Raw genomic sequence first — 21,987 nt, 5'->3', positions numbered from 1 at the left:
AGCACAAACCCCCCCCCCCACCAAAAGGGCAAATATCTATCCCAGCAGAGTGCTGCCCCCCTGACATCTCAGATGCTCAGGTAAGAGCCGCCCTCTCCAAAGCAAAAAACACAGCAGCAATGGGACCAGACAGTGTCCCGGGCTGCGTCCTACATGAACTCCAAGAAGAGCTAAACCCAAACATAAAACTACTATCCAATCTCGGCCTTACTGCAGGATATGTACCCAAAGAGTGGTGTACAGCAACAGTGGTCCCTCTCCACAAAGGTGGTGCCTCAACGGATCCTGGAAACTATCGCCCCATAAGCCTGACTAGCCTGGTCTGCAAAGCTATGGAAAGGATCATCATGGACCTCATAAATAAAGATATTGGGGACCTACAGACAGTGGATCCTACCCAGTTCGGCTTTGTTAAGGGCAGATCCTGCCTCTTAAACCTGGTCGATTTCTTTGAAACAGTCACCAAGGCCATTGACGAGGGGAAGGTGGTCCACACAGCCTACCTGGACCTCGCAAAAGCCTTCGATACAATACCTCACTCGGGCATTATAGATAAGCTCACCAGCTTAAATATAAACCCCAATGTCACTAGATGGGTTGCAAACTGGCTCAAGGACAGAACCTACATGGTTAGAATTGCTGGTGCCATGTCAGACTCCAAACCAGTTACAAGTGGCATCCCACAAGGCTCAGTCCTGGGACCTCTCTTGTTCGGTATATATTTCTCGGAGGTACAGGTCAACACGGAAGGACTGTGGCTGACCAGGTTCGCAGATGACTGCAAACTGGGCACCATAATCGACTCTCCAGCCAACACAAACATCCTCCAAAAGGGCCTCATAGAAACAGACAACTGGTGCCAGAGCCATGGCCTCAAGCTAAATGCCAAAAAGTGTATAGTCATCCCCTTTGGCAAAAACAAAGTGCCCACAAATTACCACATAGGTGGTAATCCATTAAGTACGGAAGAAGTAATTAGGGACCTGGGGACCCAAGTTGATAGCAATCTCTCATTTGACAACCACATGGCCAAAGTGGTTAGAAAAACATTTTATATAGCCCACCTAATCATGAAGGGATTCACATCTAGATCAGGGGAGGTCATCGTGCCTCTTTACTCATCCCTCATCAGGCCCATAATTGAGTACAATGCCCCTTTTGGGATGTACCTTACCAGACACCTGCAGCAACTGGAAAGACCCCAAAAGTACCTCACCAAGAGGATCAAAGGGCTCAAACAGATGCCATATGCTGCCCGGTTAAAGAAACTCCAGCTCTACTCAGTGGCATACCACCTGCTCAGAGGCGATCTGTGTCTGACATATAAAGCCATGTCCAACCCGGAATTAATGGACATGCTGCACCTCAGAAAATCCAAATCCCATCGAGCTACGCGCTCGAGAGACATGAACCTCAGCACTGAAATAAATAGGACATGCCAGAGGGACAGATTCATAACCCAGATGATCCCTTCACTCTGGAATAAAATTCCAGTCCAGGTTAGGCAGAGTCCCTCATTGACTCTCTTCAAGAGGAATCTTGATGATTGGATGGGAGATCGTAGGTTTACCCCAGGTATCACTTCTGTGTCACTGTTAGACAGAGGCACAGTATACTAACCTCGAAAAAGGGCATAGCAAAATTAATTTAAAATGGGTGATGAAAGCCAAACACACTCTGGCTAGGCTTATAAATGCCCTAGGGCAGATAGCCTAGTATGAACCTATGAACCTATGAATAAGGGAATGTGAATTAATATACATTTTTCTTAAGTAAAGAAAAGGTTTATAGTATAATTCTTAATTTCTTTCTGATCACTGTCATTATATATAATAAGTGCAATTTTTCACCACCTGCTTCTTCAAATTAATGTAATTGTGTAAATAAGCCATTAAGTCAATAAGCAAAACCATTACATGTATACATTTGATTTGCGTTACATTTTAATTTGACAGCTCCATTAGTCCAGTCACTCCACAATACCCCTCAATTGTCTAGATTTTTGCAGAATGTCCAGATTTTTGCCTCACTTTCTATCTGTTTCTCATAAAATGTGTGTTTTTCTGGCAAACCACTGGTAATTGAAGTCCCCAAATAATGACAGACGTTGTATCCTTAAGAAAATGCATGCTAACGCAAAACTGATATTCTAGCAGCTTTCTAAGTTTATAAGAGCAATATTTAAAATCTGCACCTATTTTGGGCCTTTCTTTCTCAATTATTTTAGGCTTTGCCCACATTTATTTGCACCAAGATGTTGGGAGGCATTTAGAAAATACTTTATTTTTCAAATAGTGTTTATCTACCTACAAACACACCTGCTTGAGTCCCTGTCTCTGCTTACATACATTTAACTAAATATGCTTGGTGCAATAACTCATATCAGAAAAAGCCATTCTAATGGTTATTGTGTTTATCTATCTTTGAATAAAGTTTTTTTTTAAACAAGAACCTGTGTCTTATTCTTTGGAAAGGATGAATGATAAAATCAGGGGCAGACCTGATATTTTACTTTTGGAATACTACAGACAAGAAGATACTTCCAGCCAGTCACATTTATTGGAATAATTAATAGAAGTTTGGTGCAATAAGTGGGACTGCCTGAATCTGAGAACCACAAATTCGACAGACAATTATTATAGTATAACAAAGAAAGAACAGATGAATGGGAACATCTGTGAGACTGCCATCTTCCTGTCTTACCAAGATAATACGCCTACAGGTCAGGAAGCAAGCTAACTTTAAGGTGATGCCAGAAACCATAAAAGGAAGCAGTTAGGAATGGAAGGCACATAGTAAAATAATAAAAAGGAGCCAGAACAACATGACACAATCACCATGTCAAAATGCATCGCATATCTACTTACTTCAAACTTGTTTACTTTTTCTGCCTTCTGTTCACTCTAAACTAAGTGAAAATAAGCTATTGTGCCTCTCTTCCCACAAGACAAGCCCCCTCCCCCAGCAGTTTGGCACAAAAAACAGTGTAAACCAAGCAGTATCCAATGTATTATTAAAATCAAATCCCACATTGCTGCGGCACCTCTCTAGAAACATATAGTACACAGGAAGGCCAAATCACATCAATGACCCGTGCGCCAAAGTGAGAAGGGAGGGTGTGTCAGTCACAGGTCAGAAAGGTCCAATACTCATGAATAGGTTCACGTCACTGTCAGTATGCAGCTGTACTCCAGTGCTAGAATAAATGCTACTCATACACTGCTGTAACAGGGTGGTAAAATGAAAGGAGCAAGGAAGAGCAAATGTCATGGCTGTACCGTTAGCAATGACATAAAGGAAAGCAAAATAGCCACATGTATCAGACTATCAGCCTAATGTCAGGGAAGTAAATATTGTGGCAAGAAATAGCCAGGGAATTGTTATGGCTAGGCTTGTATAGGCCCTAGGGCCAATAGCCTAGTACCAACCTATGAACCTATATGAGTATATATGGAGGACTGATGTCATTTAAATGAAACCCTACCTATTAAAATGAAAGCAGGAAAAAAAATCTCATGCCAGTTAAAGTTAAAATTGTAAAGAAAACATTACTTACTTTGTTAAATAGCTTACAATCTATAGAATTTCATCACAAAGCTACTACTTAGAAGTATTGTAAAATGACATAATGCAGTGGATTTTGTTTTGCAGTTTTTTTACAGTTCTTAGAAATCTTAATAATATCTAGTGGAATGATTTTAACAGGAGCTGTTGTGACTACTATTTGCATTTTTATTTATTTTTAAAAGGTTGCAGTCTGCAGGATTATCCCAGAGTGGAACGTTTTCAGCCATGTCCCTCCATAAAAAAGGAGCCAAAACAGCACTGCTAGATCACTATGTCAAAATCAAAATGCATGACCATTTGCATATATATGTACTATAAACTTGTTTATTTTTCTGCTCTCTCTCCACCAAGTAAGTTACTGTCCCTCTGACCGAAGTATAGCTGTCTCAACCATTATGCTGTGCCAGTCGACTAACTAGCACACCACCCTCTCAGATCTTCAAGTAAAGACCAAAAAAAAAAAAAAAACAGAAAAAGACTTGCAAAGCTTGCAGGATGCAGACAGTAGTAAATCTGAGGCTTCCATAATATCCCCCCAGCTCTTCAAGTGAAGAGCAAACACAAGCAACAACAACAAAAAGTCCATTTATTATACCAGGTTCTTCACTGGCACACAAAGTGGCCAGATATTCAACACCCTCCCCCGCCCCAGCTGTTCAGGTCCTGTTTCTGTGCCCTGCTCCCAACCCACATTCCTTACATTTTAGTATAAAAAAATCTTTCTTTTAAAACTGTAGCAGACTGCTTGAGGTTTGGCAACAAATACACTGAAGATTGATCAGGATGATTGGGATGATGGATGGAAGTTTACACCTTGCACAGCACTCAGGTTTTGGTTAAAAAAATATATTTTTTAACATTTAAACTATAGCAAACTGCTTGCTACAAATGTAGCAAACAGTTGCTACAGTTTATATCCAGTATGGAGCACTGTGGCACTCAAGTTAAAAAAGCAGATGCTTACAATTAATACCAGGCATGGAGTGCTACATCTCTTAAGATTTTTATTGAAAAAAAAAAATAAAATAAAGATTTTTTTTTATTTTTGAACTGTAGCAAACTACAGTTTAGACAATATACAGAGCACTACAATGTTCAGGCGTAACTGCAAATACAATAATGGCTTTTAAAAGCCAGTATTTCACTAAAAGTGATCCAGATGATGGAAAATGGATAGCTGATTGCACTAACACTTTGTCTGTGTGCATTTGCATATATGTATGTATATGTGCATGTATGTATATGCGTGTGTGTGTGTGTGTGTGTGTGTGTGTGTGTGTGTGTGTGTGTGTGTGTGTGTGTGTATGTGTCTACATATTAAATACTTCTATAACTTACTTTGGATGCAAAATAATTCCTCCAACAACAAATACATGTTACATCAAGTTTAAAACATTAGGCAAAGGAACTATTTTACATCAAAAATGTAAAAACAATATATAGTAATAAACTATATAACAGACAACCCATTCTCTGATTGCAATAAGGCTTCCAGGGTGGGTGTTACTGGGGAAATAATGGACATTCCAGAGGTGGAGAGGACCTGCAGTCCATTATTTTTCCATTGACTTCCCCTCTGTCAGACATTATTGCTTGTGTATTGTTGTCAATAAAATGAAAGAACAGGCTCTAGATGATTGGACTGCTTAAGGATGCTTCTGAACTGGCCAGTATGATGGAATGCCTCATTGCTGAAGAAGGACTGAAAATAAATATATTCATTAAAGACATAATAAGCTCTCCTTTGCAATGGCCCACATACAGGGAGTCATGACTTAGGATGATAAATAACAGGGGCTCTAACACGTAGTATTCTGCCTACTTCATTAAACTAGAGCAGGGGCGACACACATCTCAGTCTACTGAAACTTTTAAAATAGCACACAAAAAACATCTCCATGCATAATCTACTTGCAGACACAAGCAGTAGAAATGCAGTTTCCAGAGGGACAGCAGAAGAAAATCGTATCAATCTGGAATAACTGGTATGGAAAAAAAAAAACATGCTCTGCTATGGTATAAAGCTCTGGTCAGACTGTAGCTGGAACATACTGCTCAGGGCTGGGTTGCTTTTCCCAAAAATGATACAGTGGCAGTCAGAAAGTACAAAGCATAGTACCTAAGTGTCTGCAAGCAGAAAGATGAGAGCACTGAAAAAAATTAGATGGCAGGGGCATGAGTGTGTTCATTCATAGACTTAAGATAAATAAATAACAACAAATCAATAATAGACTTAAGATAGGTAAGGCCAAGGAATGAAAACAATAAACCCAGAGATAACGAACCTGGGGTGGCGGTAGGGATAGGGGTTGGTCAGTATGGAAGAGTAGGCTTTTTAGAAGGACAATGTGCTTCACCTGCATGTTTGTGACCTGGTTTGGGTTTCAGCTTAGGCTAAATAAAGATGGCAAGACATGAAAGTGTTTTTGAACATTATTCATTTTAGCTTTGCCAACTTTCATTTTGCCAAAATCCCCCCTACTATGTTCTACCTGTCTATAATAACCTTACTTTATAGATTGTTACTTTTATTTATTTGATTATTTATTACGATTTGATGACCGAGAAAATAAACTGTTCTTTTGCCCCTTTTTGGGCATGCCCCGGGCTAAGTAATGCAAAGTATACTATGTTTATATTATAACAGAATATAATACATTTACAAGAGAAATCTGTACACTTTTCAGCAGCAAAGTCAGTTTACTTTTTACACTTGCAGTATTTAAGGCAGTTTGACCAAAATTATTAACAACCAAGCATAGCATATCAGTAGTTTGAAATGAACATTTACATTTGCAGCATTTACAGCAGTTTGGATATAACATATCAAGCAACAAAGCAACCAAAAGTGAATCAGCAATCAAGTAGTACAGTTAAGCTGTAATACTAGTGGAAAAGGGAAATTAGAGGTCAGTACATTGTAAAGTGACAGCTAAGAATGCTTTAAATATTAACTATTATCTTGAGAGCAGTTGCAAGCAGATTCTGCATGGACATGCTCTTTGAATGCCTCTTTAAAATCCTTAATGGGTTCTTGGCATTTGATTTATGTTGGCAAGTGATTCTAGTTAGCAAGTCCTATTCTAGTAAAAGTTCTTTCATTTAGTGTAGATTTGAATGCAGGACAAACAATGGAGAATAAGCTACCTTGCTAGCTTCTCAGTTCATATGAGATCTCTTGAATAGGAAATTTATTTTGTAGAGATGGGCAGTAAGCTTATTTTAAAACTTTGAAAATCAATTTGCTAAGTAGAATTACACAATAAATTCTAATTCTTATTTAAAAACATGCACACTGATTGGACAGCTCATTCATTGTGCCCATTGTAACTCGAGAATATACCAATGCAAAAAAGTCTAGCCATTCAAATATTGTTGAGCAGACAGACTTTGCATTGGTATATCCTTGATAAACTTTTTAACACATTTTATGAGGTACAGTACAAAATATGTTTGAAAAATAGAAACATTCTACAAAACTGTGAACAGCTGACAAGTATGAATTAAGATAACTATACTGGTGAACTGTCCACAAATTTCCAAAACATCCCTGCTTTTCTTCGTATTTCTGCTCTGTTCCTCATAACTGTATAAAGTGCCAATGATTTCTGTCATCAGTAATGCCAAACATTACAGTTTTTTTTCTCTTATTTGTGTAATAACACAACCAAAATATAACTAAAAAAAAAAAGACAGAGACAAAGACAGAGAGAGTGCTATTGCGAGACTGAGTTATCAGTTCTATATCTTCTGCTGAACTGATGTACTGTGCAAGTGTGCAGACATACACAGTACATTGTTTTTCAAAGCAGAGGGAGGAAGAGTACTAAAGATCCATTATACAATCGTATTATTATTTAAGAGCAGTCATTTTAAAAAATTTTATTGTATAATAGCAATAACACACAACTGGATGTGGGTATCACAGGATTTACCCACTGTTGGCTTTGCTTGATCACAAGAGCTTGTTGTTAAAAGATTGCATGATTTGTCACTGAGAACCAACTGGTGTTTTCTAATAGTTTACAGTGATTGAATGATTGGTCAGCTAGGAGACTAACTCTACAGATTTTACTCTCTATCATTTCTATTCAGTGGGAATTATTACCTGATTGTAAGACCAGAAGAGGGAGACCATATTCCAACTTGGGCAAAAATATATTTTTAACTCTTGATAAATGCACACTTGGAGATAGAAGATCGGTTATCCTGTAACAAATTTTCAGTTGGTCTAGGACTTTAATGGATATATGCCAGGGTTTTATTGGATATGTTGTCAGTATTTCTGTCCCTTAATAGTGGCTGAAGTTCCATGTCACAGTCTGAGCATAAATGTTTAGGAACAAAAGTAGCAATGACATACATACCACCTTGCTGAAACAATGGTTACAAAGTGAGGCAAAGTTGTGAAAGCAGGATGCAGAGGAAGAAAATATTCTACAATTAAAAGCACTGCATTCTGAATAAGGGAAAACCATTACACACTAAAACAGTTCAGAATAAACTTAAAAAATATTTTGAACATACCATATATAATGATTCTTTTGTTCCCATTTCCTCCTGCAATTAAAAAAAATGACTTTTTTATTATATATGTAAAATATTTATTTGAAAAAAATAGAATATTATTTATAATATATACATTTTCTTTATCAGTAATATGCACCAGTGTGACATCTGCATGATTTATTTACTAAAACTGTTTCCCGTAAAATAAGTAATAATTAATATAAACAAAGCAGGTCAACACAGAAGTTAATAAGAATTACATGATAATATATTTGAAGAATAACTGAGAAAATACTATATACAACAAATTACATTCTATTAATTAATTTATTCAATGCTTTATGTAACTAATTAGCTAAATACCTCCACTATTCATGACAATTTAAAATACTTCTTTACCACAAGATAAAAAAGCTTAATAATTCAAAGATAAAGAGATATCAGCTGGTATTGCATAACCAATGGTAGCATCTCGCATAAGTAAGGTATAAAGCAAAAGGGGAAAGTATTGGATACATTAGAACTCATATACTTTAAATAACAAGTTACCCATGACTGAGTCCACTGATATTACCATGATAGCTTGATTGCCTAGAGCACTCTGACAAGAAATTTAACTTATTTATTTTATGTTATGCTAAAACTGCTCATCGGTTTTCTTCTGAATTTATCAGAGTGTAATACTTTCTTTTTCACACGGAAACATTATCACTTACTCTTACTTATTCTGTCATGCTAGTCCAATAAAGCAGAGTATTGCCTGTTATGTTTTAGCTGGAAAAATTTTACATGAATACTTCATAGTTATCACCTCTGTTTATGGCAAGAAATGCCATATTTCTATAAATAATTCTCTTGTTAATGCAGGTAAGTTATTCCTTTGTCCTTATTAGAAAAGGAAGGCAGGGGATAATAGGATTAATAAGGCAGTACTCATGTAAACTATGTCTAGTAAAGTCACTAAGATGCAATACTGTTGGCCTGGTCATGTAACGATATTATTCAAGGCAGAAATAGAAAAGAAATGGAAAAAATGAGGAGAGACACTGGATAGTAATGGAAAGACAGTGCAACTACATGTGCTAACAAAGGAAAGCACGGTTAATACTTCTGTTTTAAAAGCTCTTCCTGTTCTGGAAACCAGAATCATCATACTCATTTCATTTAGCTGCCATGGAGTTCTAGTTTCAAACTGCTGTTTTGCTGGGGCTATTCTACAGCAAGGAATACAGGTGTCAGTGCAGGTCAGTTTCTTCATAAAACAGGCATTTCCTAAAGCTATTGGGAAGGCTTGAACACTAGTCAGTTACACACATAATTGTACTTTCATTTCCAGCATACAAATCTAGTGCAACACATTGTTTTAAAGTAAAAATGTATAATTACATAATTATATATACAAATATATATGTGTGTGTGTGTGTGTGTGTGTGTGTGTGTGTGTGTGTGTGTGTGTGTGTGTGTGTGTGCTTGTGTGTGAAAGAGTGATTATAAATTGTAAAACTGTGTGGTGATACCCACTATTGCTTTACTGTGTACCTCCTGTAAACCATGGGATGCTATGCACATATAAAAGAAGGACAGGATCAGTTAATAAAACTATTTCTGCCTCAGTGGGTAGGACATGCTTGTTTTTCCTACTGAAACAGCAAAATTCTTATGCAGGAATTGAATAATTAGAGTGGAAATTCATTGCTCAGAACGTGAGAAGTGTAATTATGTTACTTGAGTTTGAAGCAATTATTGTAACTGAAACTGTACATAAAGAAGAGATGACAAAGGCAACTGTATATCTGAGAACTAATATGTGTTTCTGTGAGTGCCAGAGCTCTAAATGTCAGCTGTGCTATGCTAAGCAATCACAAAGAGCCACTGTTATTGTACTCACAGTAATTTGATTGTAAAAGACTGCATAAAAAAGTAAATTAAGAATAAAATTATCCTAAAATGACAAAGTGGAGATCAAAGGCCAAAGTAAAAACAGAAAGGCATAGCTTTCTAGCACAGAATGAAATTCTGAAATAAATTCCGGACTCTCCATCTCATTATCAGCATTTAAAACCATACATCCTTCTGAAACTACTATGGTGGTATCAGCCATGTGTATACTTCCCTTAAATCCAATATGTACTTCTTGAGATGGGGGTGGGGGTGGGGTGGAAAACAAGGCAAAGAGAAAACTTGCATCTCTACCTCCAAGCAAGAGAGCAGCATACTGGCATACTGAAAGAATTTCTACTGTCCTTCATGGAAGAATTGTTTAAGTGAACTAATTACAGGGTTGAAAATGTCAGACTTTCCGAGTAATTCATGTTTATATTAATGAATGTGAATGTTTAACAAAAAATAAAGGTCTGCATTGAATATTTTATAAGCAATCCAGTACTATAATTATTATGCAGAAGAGAGTGGAAGTTTTATACTATTATAGCCATGAAGAAAGAATATACTGCAATATAAGGCAAATTTAGAACTTAGAAAATAAATTTAGAAGAGAGAATTATCCAGTCTCAGGAATTGCAGAGTGTTCAGACATTTTGCAGTTTCCTTTCAATTTTCAAGAAAATATGGGAACACAATAAATAAATTCATAATGACAGCATTTCAGCTATACCACATGGAGCTTTGCCTCCAGTACCTATAAATAACTCCCTGTAAAGGATGTTTGTTACTAGAGTAATAACATATCTGTAAAAGGCTAATTTTATTAACTGTATGTGCTCTAGGAAGAAACCACAGTTTAACAGATCAAAGGCTATGAAGGGAACGATGATTTATTTGTAACTATGAAAAAAATAGCATGCCTTTAAATATGATGGCTGACCACCATAAAATATAATTTCTTATTAATGCCTGCTTTTCCTCTCAGGTCAGAAAATATTTGATGATCCAATGTTAGCATTCCAGAACTGAAAATAAAAACAACATCTTTCCTGACCTAGAGTAGTCCAAATACAGGCTTTGCTGTATTCTGGACTTTTGGAAAGTTCCTGTGTTGCCCATTTCCTTTCTTGGATAAAGGGAGGCTTCTTTGTTCACCAGTCGCAGTGGGGAGCTTGGAGCAGCCTATCTATCCCTGGAGGAGTGTTCCCAGCACAAGAATCTGGTAGTCTATTGGCCGTTTTGGGCCAAGTTTTAGCTCTTTCAAGCCCCCCTGTATAAAACCCACTTTGGCGCAGTTTTTGTGCTTGTTACTACTCAGCCAAGCTCCTTGTGGTCCTGCAGAGTGGTGCTAGCAGCAGAGAGGCTAAAAGAGCGACTGCTAACCTGATAAAAGTGTTTGTTTTCCTGCTACTACCTGGGCGACTGTCCGATCTAGCTAAACTGCAAGTATTTCTGCTTCTTGAACGGTTTTAAACTGTTTAAAGTTGTTTTTGCACCTGCACTTTTAAAGTTTGTCCTGTTTGTTGCTTTTACCTGTTGAGGCTACACACTCAAGTGCGCTAGCCTGTGTTACATATTTATTGCATTTTCCTGCTGTTTGTTGCAAAAAAAAAAAAAATCCTTGTTTCCCGTCTTTCCTGACCTAGAGTAGTCCAAATACAGGCTTTGCTGTATTCTGGACTTTTGGAAAGTTTCTGTGTTGCTCATTTCCTTTCTTGGATAAAGGGAGGCTTCTTTGTTCACCAGTGGCAGTGGGGGGCTTGGAGCAGCCTATCTATCCCTGGAGGAGTGTTCCCAGCACAAGAATCTGGTAGTCTATTGGCCGTTTTGGGCCAATTTCTAGCTCTTTCAAGTCCCCCTGTATAAAACCTGCTTTAGCGTGGCTTTGCGCGATTTTGCGCATAGCGCAGCATCGGGCAGCGCCGCTTAATTGGGTTTAAACCATTCTCGGCTCCACAAAGTCTGCTCTTCACTTTTTCCCTCAGAACTGATCTAGTTCTCATAATAAACACCCTATTCCCACTCTAAAGCCTGGCACTTGCTCACTAAAGCAATTATATAAGTCAACACTAAAAAATTAAAAGCACTACACCCTCACAAACTCCCCTTGAGTACTTTGTTCCCCATTGGCCCTTTTTTTCAATTATAAAGGAATTCCCAATACTAATCTAGCATGTCCAAAGGTCAGTTGTCAATCTCCTCTCCGGTCCAGCTGGTGAATCTGGGAATCTTGAGGCAATGTTACAACTGCCTCATGTACATAGACAACCGTCTCCTCCTCCCAACAAATTCCAACACATGTGAGAGATGCAACCATATAGCCAAACTGGAGGCTAAGCTCTCTCAACTCAGTACTGGCGTAACCAGTCAGGAGGAGAAGGAAACCACACTCACTACAATTCCAGTCTCACATAGACCTACCACGACAGCAAAGCAAACACATAAACACACAAAAACATACTCGGAGACTCTAAATAAAAATCTGCCTAAGCAGCAGAGACCTCCAAAGCAGACACCCAAGCAACCGCTACCCCAAAACAAAACACGTGCAACACATACCTCACAAAGCCAGTGTGCCGAACAGTCACAGCCCTTAAGGCTAAGCAACACACCTGATACACTTGTAATAGGTGACTCTATCGTCAGGCACACTGACGTCCCGCTCACCAGGCTGAACAAGGAGAAGGTCACGGTGAGCTGCCTGTCAGGCGCTAGGATCTGCCACATAACACAAGCACTCAGGTCACTCCAAGGCAAGCACAAATATGACTCAGTCATTGTCCATGCTGATGTGAAGGACCTGAGATGTACCTCCCTGGACTACATTAAAAGAGACATAGAGGAGCACTCTGAGCATGTAGCCCAGGCCGGTATGACCCTGACCTTGAGTAGCATCTTACCCTCACCAAGAATGATGCCACAATATGAAGACAAGATGATCAATTTCAACAATTGGCTTAAGTATTGGTGTCATTCAAAGGGGATCCAATGCCTGTCTGCCTGGGATGACATGCTCGACAAGCCACAATGCTTCACTAGGGACGGCTTGCACCTGTCACCCCTGAGCTTTCGGATATTGGCAAAGGCTCTTGCCAGCCCCATAGTGCCTTTTTTAGGCAAGGCTCAAAAGACAAACCCACCTCCATAGGTATCACAAGGGATAAGAAACTAAGAGTAATGCTACTCAATGCCAGAAGTCTAAACCTCAAGATGCACGCACTCGAAACTCTCCTTAGTATGGAGAACATTGATATCTGTGCAGTAACAGAAACCTGGTTCAAGGTTCCCGAGAGCACCCCAGCACTACCAGGTTATACCTCATACCATGTTTTTCGGCCCCAAAACTTGGACCGAACCACAAAAGGAGGGGGAGTATCAATATTCGTCAAAGATACCCACACCTCCAGGTTAGTGGCACAGCACGAAGCATCAGAGACTATCCATGTGCAACTAACAGTGGGTAAAACTGCCTTCCAGTTTATAGCCTACTACAGACCACCCTCCCAAACCCAGGAACCCCACTCGGCCTTCCTGAGAACACTGGAAAATATGAAGTTCTCTCCAAGAACCATTATATTGGGCGACTTCAACTACCCTAACATACACTGGGAGCATTACTCTAGCTCCAACACCCTAGCCCAAAGGTTCCTAGAATTTATAAACTCAAATGCTATGGAACAACTTGTTGCCACTCCCACAAGAGGGGAAAACATACTGGACCTGATCATCACCAACATGGGGACTCTATGCTCCAGACCAGAAGTGTATCCCTCACTGGTAAGATCAGACCATAAACTAATCTCACTAGATATTCACATCCCGACCCCAGCCCCTGCCCAGAAAGCCACAGTGAAAAACTTCTCTAAAGCAAATTTCACACTCCTCAAAACCGAGGTGGAATCCTTCAAAGCCCCCGGGCCTGTAGAAAATACGGCCCAGACCGCAGAATCCTTTATAAATGCATTCTATGAACACCTTCAGGAATGCATGGATCATGCAATCCCAAATAAAACCAAGACCCAATCCTCCAAAGTTAGGCGACCTGTCTGGTGGACCCCAGCCATAAACAAACTATACAACAGAAGGAGGAAGCTACTACATGATAGAGCAAAATCCCAAAAAGGGAAGGTAACTCTGATCAGTATTAGCAAAAAACTATGGGCACTCATAAAATCGTCTAAGGCCAGCTTTGAGAGAAAAATTGCACAGGACACTAAGGATAATCACAAGGCTTTCTTTAGTTATGTTAGGAACCTGGGTGGGAATTCCCAGATATGCTCAGAATTAGTCCAAAATGACAAAAAATACACCGAACCCACAGACATTGCCAACATCCTAGCTGACAGGTTCAGCACCAACTTCTCCCCCCCTTCCCCACCAAAAGGGCAAATATATATCCCAGCAGAATGCTGCCCCCCTGACATCTCAGATGCTCAGGTAAGAGCCGCCCTCTCCAAAGCAAAAAACACAGCAGCAATGGGACCAGACAGTGTCCTGGGCTGCATCCTACATGAACTCCAAGAAGAACTAAACCCAAACATAAAACTACTGTTCAATCTCAGTCTTACTACAGGATATGTACCCAAAGAGTGGCGTACAGCAACAGTGGTCCCTCTCCACAAAGGTAGTGCCTCAATGGATCCTGGAAACTATCGCCCCATAAGCTTGACTAGCTTGGTCTGCAAAGCTATGGAAAGGATCATCGTGGACCTCATAAATAAAGATATTGGGGACCTGCAGACACTGGATCCTACCCAGTTCAGCTTTGTTAAGGGCAGATCCTGCCTCTTAAACCTGGTCGATTTTTTTTGAAACAGTCACCAAGGCCATTGACGAGGGGAAGGTGGTCCACACAGCCTACCTGGACCTTGCAAAAGCCTTCGATACAATACCCCACTCGGACATTATAGATAAGCTCACCAGCTTAAATATAAACCCCTATGTCACTAGATGGGTTGCAAATTGGCACAAGGACAGAACCCACATGGTTAGAATTGATGGAGCCATGTCAGACTCCAAACCAGTTACAAGTGGCGTCCCACAAGGCTCAGTCCTGGGACCTCTCTTGTTCGGTATATATTTCTCGGAGGTACAGGCTAACACGGAAGGACTGTGGCTGTCCAAGTTCGCAGATGACTGCAAACTGGGCACCATAATAGACTCTCCAGCTGACACAAGCATCCTACAAAAGGGCCTCATAGAAACAGACAACTGGTGCCAGAGCCATGGCCTCAAGCTAAACGCCAAAAAGTGTATAGTCATCCCCTTTGGCAAAAACAAAGTGCCCACAAATTACCACATAGGTGGTAATCCATTAAGTACAGAAGAAGTAATTAGGGACCCAGGGACCCAAGTTGATAGCAATCTCTCATTTGACAACCACGTGGCCAAAGTGGTTAGAAAAATATTTTATATAGCCCACCTAATCATGAAGGGATTCACATCTAGATCAGGGGAGGTCATCGTGCCTCTTTACTCATCCCTCATCAGGCCCATAATTGAGTACAATGCCCCTTTGGGATGTACCTTACCAGACACCTGCAGCAACTGGAAAGACCCCAAAAGTACCTCACCAAGAGGATCAAAGGGCTCAAACAGATGCCATATGCTGCCCGGTTAAAGAAACTCCAGCTCTACTCAGTGGCATACCGCCTGCTCAGAGGCGATCTGTGCCTGACATATAAAGCCATGTCCAACCCGGAATTAATGGACATGCTGCACCTCAGAAAATCCAAATCCCATCGAGCTACGCGCTCGAGAGACTTGAACCTCAGCACTGAAATAAATAGGACATGCTGGAGGGACAGATTCATAACCCAGAGGCTCCCTTCACTCTGGAATAAAATCCCAGTCCAGGTTAGGCAGAGTCCCTCATTGACTCTCTTCAAGAGGAATCTTGATGAGTGGATGGGAGATCGTAGGTTTACCCCAGGTATCACTTCTGTGTCACTGTTAGACAGAGGCATAGTATACTAACCTCGAAAAAGGGCATAGCAAAATTCATTTAAAATGGGTGGCGAAAGCCAAACACACTCTGGCTAGGCTTATAAATGCCCTAGGGAAGATAGCCTAGTATGAACCTATGAACCTATGAACCTATGAACAAATGCCATATTAAATACAAGGTTTCAATTCCTTTCAGAGAACTTGACAGATATGTTATTTTTCGTAACCAGCAGTAGAAAAGCAGTTTAATGTACAGTATTTATACCTTCAAAATGTTTTGAATACACATCATAAATGGTGAATCATTGCTGGCTTACAAATACAAACGTTTAAAGATGGAGGTGCAACATGAGTATGGGAAGTGACAGGGTTCAAATGGGTTTGTAGACTAATTCACCTTGTAATTCCTATGATCCTAAACCATATTAGCAGTGACTGCCTACAGTCTTCTACAGTTTTCTAAGAAATGTGATTCAGTGATGTGGGTTTTGAGTAAAATGAGTTTTCAATGAAGTTTTTCAAGGATTTGTGATTCAGTGAAAATAACATTCAATGAAATGAATGGTAACCATGTGGGATAGCTGGAGTAAGTCACCATTTGGATGGTCGACCTGTGTAGTGTTGACCCACATTGGTCAATGTATAGCAATGGTCAAAAGCTGTGCAAGATCATCAGTCCCCAGGACAGGAGGATATGCCTTTTTACTGGGGATTGTGTGGTTTCAGAGTTAGTATATACAATTAACAGGGGCTGTAGGAACATAGGGGGCTTGCCCTCCTGCAAAAAAAAAAAAAAACACACTTTTGCTTTATTTGCATGTTCCAAGGATTAGCCTTGGAGCATGCACTATAGAATGTTGACCTGTTTTTGTCGGTGTAAAACGTGTTAACATTTTCATGGATCGCCTATCAGATTGGCAGAGCAGTATTTTGTTGAACTATTACAAAAATGCCAGCAGAGGAATGTGTTCAAATTGTCACCGTTTATTAACTTTAAACCCAAAATAAAAAACGTTTTTTGTTCCACTAAATAGCGAAACTTCTTCAGAAAAAACGCTCTACTCATAGACGCACTTATATTTATAACCTTTAGGTATTACCTTTTAAATGTTATAAATGAATATGTATTTTATGACTAGGACTTTTTTATGGGTTAAGATAACTTCAAGTAAATTCATTCTTAATTGATGTATTTTTTTGGCGCCAAAGTTAGTAGGTAATACCTAAAGGTTATAAATATAAGTGCGTCTATGAGTAGAGCGTTTTTTCTGAAGAAGTTTCGCTATTTAGTGGAACGAAAAATGTTTTTTATTTTGCATTTAAAGTTAATAAATGGTGACAATTTGAACACATTCCTCTGCTGGCATTTTTGTAATAGTTTGGTCTACTTTTCGAGTGGTTTTCAGAGTATTTTGTTGACTCCGAAAACTTGAAGACTAATGACATGCTGGCGTAACATAAGAAATGGTAATATATTTTGAATTTCTGGCTGATATGGGTTGTGTTGCAATGTTGTTGTTGTTTGTCTTTCAGCTTTTTCCTGGTAAGGGGTCACCACAGCGGAACTCCAGTCCACTAATGATTGGCAGTAGATTTTTACGAAACGCCGAGGTGCCAGCTCGATGCCCAATCTTCAACGAAGGCATGCCCATTTACGCTTGCATGTCTTTCGAACGCTACCCAACCGCGGGGAGGACATGCAGACTCCACACAGAAGGCACTCCCAAGCCACGCCGAGAATCGAACGGGAGAACCTCTTGCTGTGAGGTAACAATGCTACTGCCGTAATGTACTGAAAGTACATTATGCCTTCTACTATCTTTGTGTATGAATTATATCTACACTTATAGTTATGAAATAAATAAAAAATTGGAAAAAACTTCATTTATTACTTAACATTTCTCTATTACATGTAAGTTATTTTTTTTAATTTCTCTATTACATGTAAGTTATTTTTTTGTATACTCTTCGAGCACTGTCAGTAAGTCTCTTTTGCCTCCTGTTCTCCTTGGCTCTGTTGTAAGAAATCTCCTCTTCTGCTAAATAGAGAACACATTGAGGATAGTTGTTTAACTGTCTCAGATGTGTTTTTTATAATATTTCTGCAATTATTACATTTACTATTTAGCAAGGCACTGAAGTTATTCTTGCACTTGCTTAATATGTGTACTTACTTCTGTACACATTTCTATTGAGTTTTGCTATCTGCTTTCATTTATTAAGGAGGAAAACAGCAAAGCACATAATTTCATGCTTTCATTGCACCTAATCTATCTGTGCTAATAAGAATTTCTTCCTCAATGCAAATTGAACTAGAAGGACTGCATGACTTCCTTCCAGTTGTTACATGTTTATGTCTTTGTATAGTTTGTCTGTTTGAGGAATGGGCATTTTCTGTAACCTATTTATACAATTCCTCTGTAGTTTTTGTTTCCCACTGTGTCTTATTATACCTCTCAACTGTCCAGATTTTCACAGAATGCTCAGATTTTTGCCTCATGTTTTGGCCCATTCCTTATAAAACGTGTGGTTTTCTGACTTATCACTGAGGACTGAATTAACTAAATAATAGCAGGCATTTCAGTTTCAGATTTCATATCTTTCAGAAAATACACTGTAACATAAATTATTCTAGCAACTTTATACAGCAATATGTAAAATGTGCCCCAATTTTTGGGCCTTTGTCCCCCCTTTATTTTTGGGTTTGTCCAGATTTCTTGTGCTAAGAAGTTGAGAGGTATGCCTTACATACTCTGCTTCCATTCGTAATAAATATCATATAAACTTGATCTAAGCAACAGGCTTTTATCTTCTCCTCAAGGAGACAAGCTGTATAGAAGCTGTTCACATACACAAATTTAACAACTGAAATTAAGTTATGATAGCCTTCTCCAGTTCAACTTGTATTAAGCAGAACATATTTGCTTTTACAGATGTAGGAACTAAAAATGTTCAATGACAATGTGTGGTTTGATCATTTGCAGCGTAATATATGTAACCATACAAGAGTTATAAGAAAAAATGTGCAAAGAATTCATCAAAAAGTGCATTTCTCAGTATCATCTGTGCTGGTCATTCACTTGCTACTTTAACTCCCACCCCCACTTCCACTCTTACTAGGGTGTTGTGGCTAAATGAGTTTAGCCATCTTGTACTTAGAGTTAATATTTTGGAAGAAATTACTGTCTTACACAATTATAATATTAATACATAGTTTGTGGCCTATACAACTACATCTTTTGTTTCTAACAATTAATTACTAAGCTAATGTTTACGTGGAATGCAAATATGTTCTTTTCTATTTGTGAATAAATACATACCAATCTATATCTATATCTACATGTGGCAATGCAAATATGTTTTACCAATCTATATCTGTATCTATATCTATATCTATATATAACTATCTATCTATCTCTCTATCTATATATCTATATATCTATGTATCCATCTATCTCTCTATCTATAGGTTCCATGCTATTGGTTGACTGTGTTAGAATGATAGCTGCTTAGTTGACAGTTTTTGATCGACTAAACTGCTTGCCAACAGGTGCCTGACACTGAACAATTCCCAGGGTTGGGCAATATGCCCCTACTCAGTGTTTATACAATATCTGAATTAGTATATATAGTTAGCAGGGGATGTCAGGGATGCAGGGTGATTTGTCTCCCCGCAAATATTGATGTTTTATTTATTTGTTTTGTTTTGCATGTGGCAAGGCTGTTTCTTGATGCATGTGTGGTTTCTTGTCAATGTACGAGATTTTGAAGTAAAGATGTCAATATTTAGCATGTTGATGCGATACTGGGTATATTTGATGTATGCGAATACACCCTTATATATATATATATATATATATATATATATATATATATATATATATATATATATATATATATATATATATATAATATTATAAAGCAATAATCCACGACTGTGCATGGGTATATCAGGATTTACCCATGGTTGGTGTGGTTTGATCATAAGAATGAAGCTCGAGTGATTAAACAAAGCCAATCATGGGTAAGTCCTGATGTACCCACAAATAGGAGTGGATTATTGATTTTATACATTAACATTATTTAAGAAAGAAATTACTTACCTTTCTTAAATAATGTGATTGTATAAGGTGCACTTCTGTCTTTTTCTGCATTATGTTTGCTCTACTGATGTACTGTATATGAGTATGGGGTTTAACGTTCTCATGCTTGCACAGTACATCAGTGCAGGAGAAGCGATGGAGAAAACAAAATCTCTGTTGATGTTTTTTTACTGTTGAAAAATAGACATTTACAGGTACAACACAAAAATATGAGGAAAATCATGTGTTTCTGTTTTAGTTTTGCAGGTGGTACCTGTTTATTCTCATATTTTGGTGTGTCCTGCAGTATATGCTAATAGAAAAGTCTGGACACACAGTGCCACTTCAGTGGACAGACTTTTTCTATTGGTATATGCTCAATTTACATGGGCTCTCCAATCATCATGCTCATTTTTGAATACTAATGAACTGCTGTTGTATAATATATATATATATATATATATATATATATATACACACACACACACACACACACACACACACACACACACACACACACACACACACACACACACACACACACGTATGTATATATAATGAAAAAAATTGTATAGTCATGCAAATTTACAATTGTTTTTACTGAGTTACATATGTATACTTACATATATTTTTTACTTATACATAGATATGTGTATTATACATAAAAGCATGTCTGCACATAAATATAATATATCAGTATACAGATACACTTCTGTTTATAGATACGTTTTATGCCTATTCATACCTTTGGTTTACATAAAGATACATAATTACACTTACACATAAATTTCTTCTTGTATTTACCTGCATTTATGCAATATTTATGTACTATGTTTTTTAAACATATTTTTGTAAAGATTTAAAAAAATGTAAAAATACTTTTCACAATCATCGATCGGGTCTACCCACTCAGCCAGCTGGTCTGTGTTGCATACAGGTGACTCAGCGGTTTACTATCATAATTTTGAACGTTTGTTGCGAGTACTTACATACTTGAAAAACATTGTCAAAACTTATGATACTGACCAAGAAAAAGAATGAACGAAAAAAATGTTGACAATTCAAAATCAAATTGTCGACATTTTTCGGACATACCACCACATCCGGTGTCAGACAACACACATTTTGCAGGAGGAAAAGCCCCCCTGCATCCCCCACACCCCCTGCTACTTATATATACAAACTCCGAGATCACACTACAGTGAGGGAAAGGGTACATTTCCCCATCCCCACTATAGTGTGATCTCCACTCAATATGCCGAATTCATAACAGTGAATGCACAATACCATTCACTGTTGTGCATTCGGCATATTGTTTTTCGCACGTACAGACCTGTGCAAACTTACTTTAGGATATCCGTTGCTACAAACCTCAGCCGCGACATTTTAATGGTACACCGAGTCCATAAGAAAGTACAGCCTAATTCTGGTTTCCTTATCAGACCAGCTTGGAGTTTGGCCTTGTGCCTTCATAGGTGCTTCCATCTTTCAAAATGTCAGTACCAGAATGCAGAATGTAATTGCAGAGCTGTGATTTGCAGGTTTGGAATCAAACCCTCTGGGGTGTGACATTATCATAACTAAACCTAGCTACCATTTAGGGGTTTTAGACATGGAACTGCTATTACTGACATGTTTGGTGTTACCAAACTGCTTTCTCACATAGCTTTTTTAAAAGAATACATTCACTTTTCATTTCTATGGTGAATAAAATTCAGCTATGAAATCATTACTTTGTAAGTTGCTTAGATCTGTTTCTGCTTCTGTGCTTTACTGCTGTTATCTTTACTTGAGCAATAAACCTGAATGTTATGTAATAATCACTTCTTTAAGAACACCTTTTGCAATATTGCATCAGTAGAATTATCAACATATATATTTTTATTATATTTATAAATAATTCTTTCTATGTATGGCATTAAGAAGTTGTACTAACTACTGAGTGATTTGTGGAGACGGGGTGTGTCAGAACATGCAGGATGGACATAAAATGTTTCAT

The 21,987-nt window shown here is 38.3% G+C and overlaps 1 protein-coding gene across 1 annotated transcript in view; it reads right to left on the bottom strand.

Annotated features, from left to right (window-relative positions):
* Nucleotides 1–21,987, bottom strand: part of LOC122802163 — a 1,241,087-nt gene that overhangs the window by 275,185 nt on the left and 943,915 nt on the right. Inside the window, exon 15 of the mRNA XM_044071837.1 lies at nucleotides 8,095–8,127. Within this exon, the coding sequence (XP_043927772.1) occupies nucleotides 8,095–8,127 (33 nt within the window). The remainder of the gene's footprint in view (nucleotides 1–8,094; nucleotides 8,128–21,987) is intronic.

Source organism: Protopterus annectens, chromosome 5.part0, assembly GCF_019279795.1.
Source record: "Protopterus annectens isolate FY-2018-M chromosome 5.part0, PAN1.0, whole genome shotgun sequence".
In the NCBI taxonomy this organism is placed as follows: Eukaryota; Metazoa; Chordata; order Ceratodontiformes; family Protopteridae; genus Protopterus; species Protopterus annectens.
Note: the sequence above shows the minus strand (reverse complement) of the source record. Positions and strands in the feature narration are given on the sequence as shown.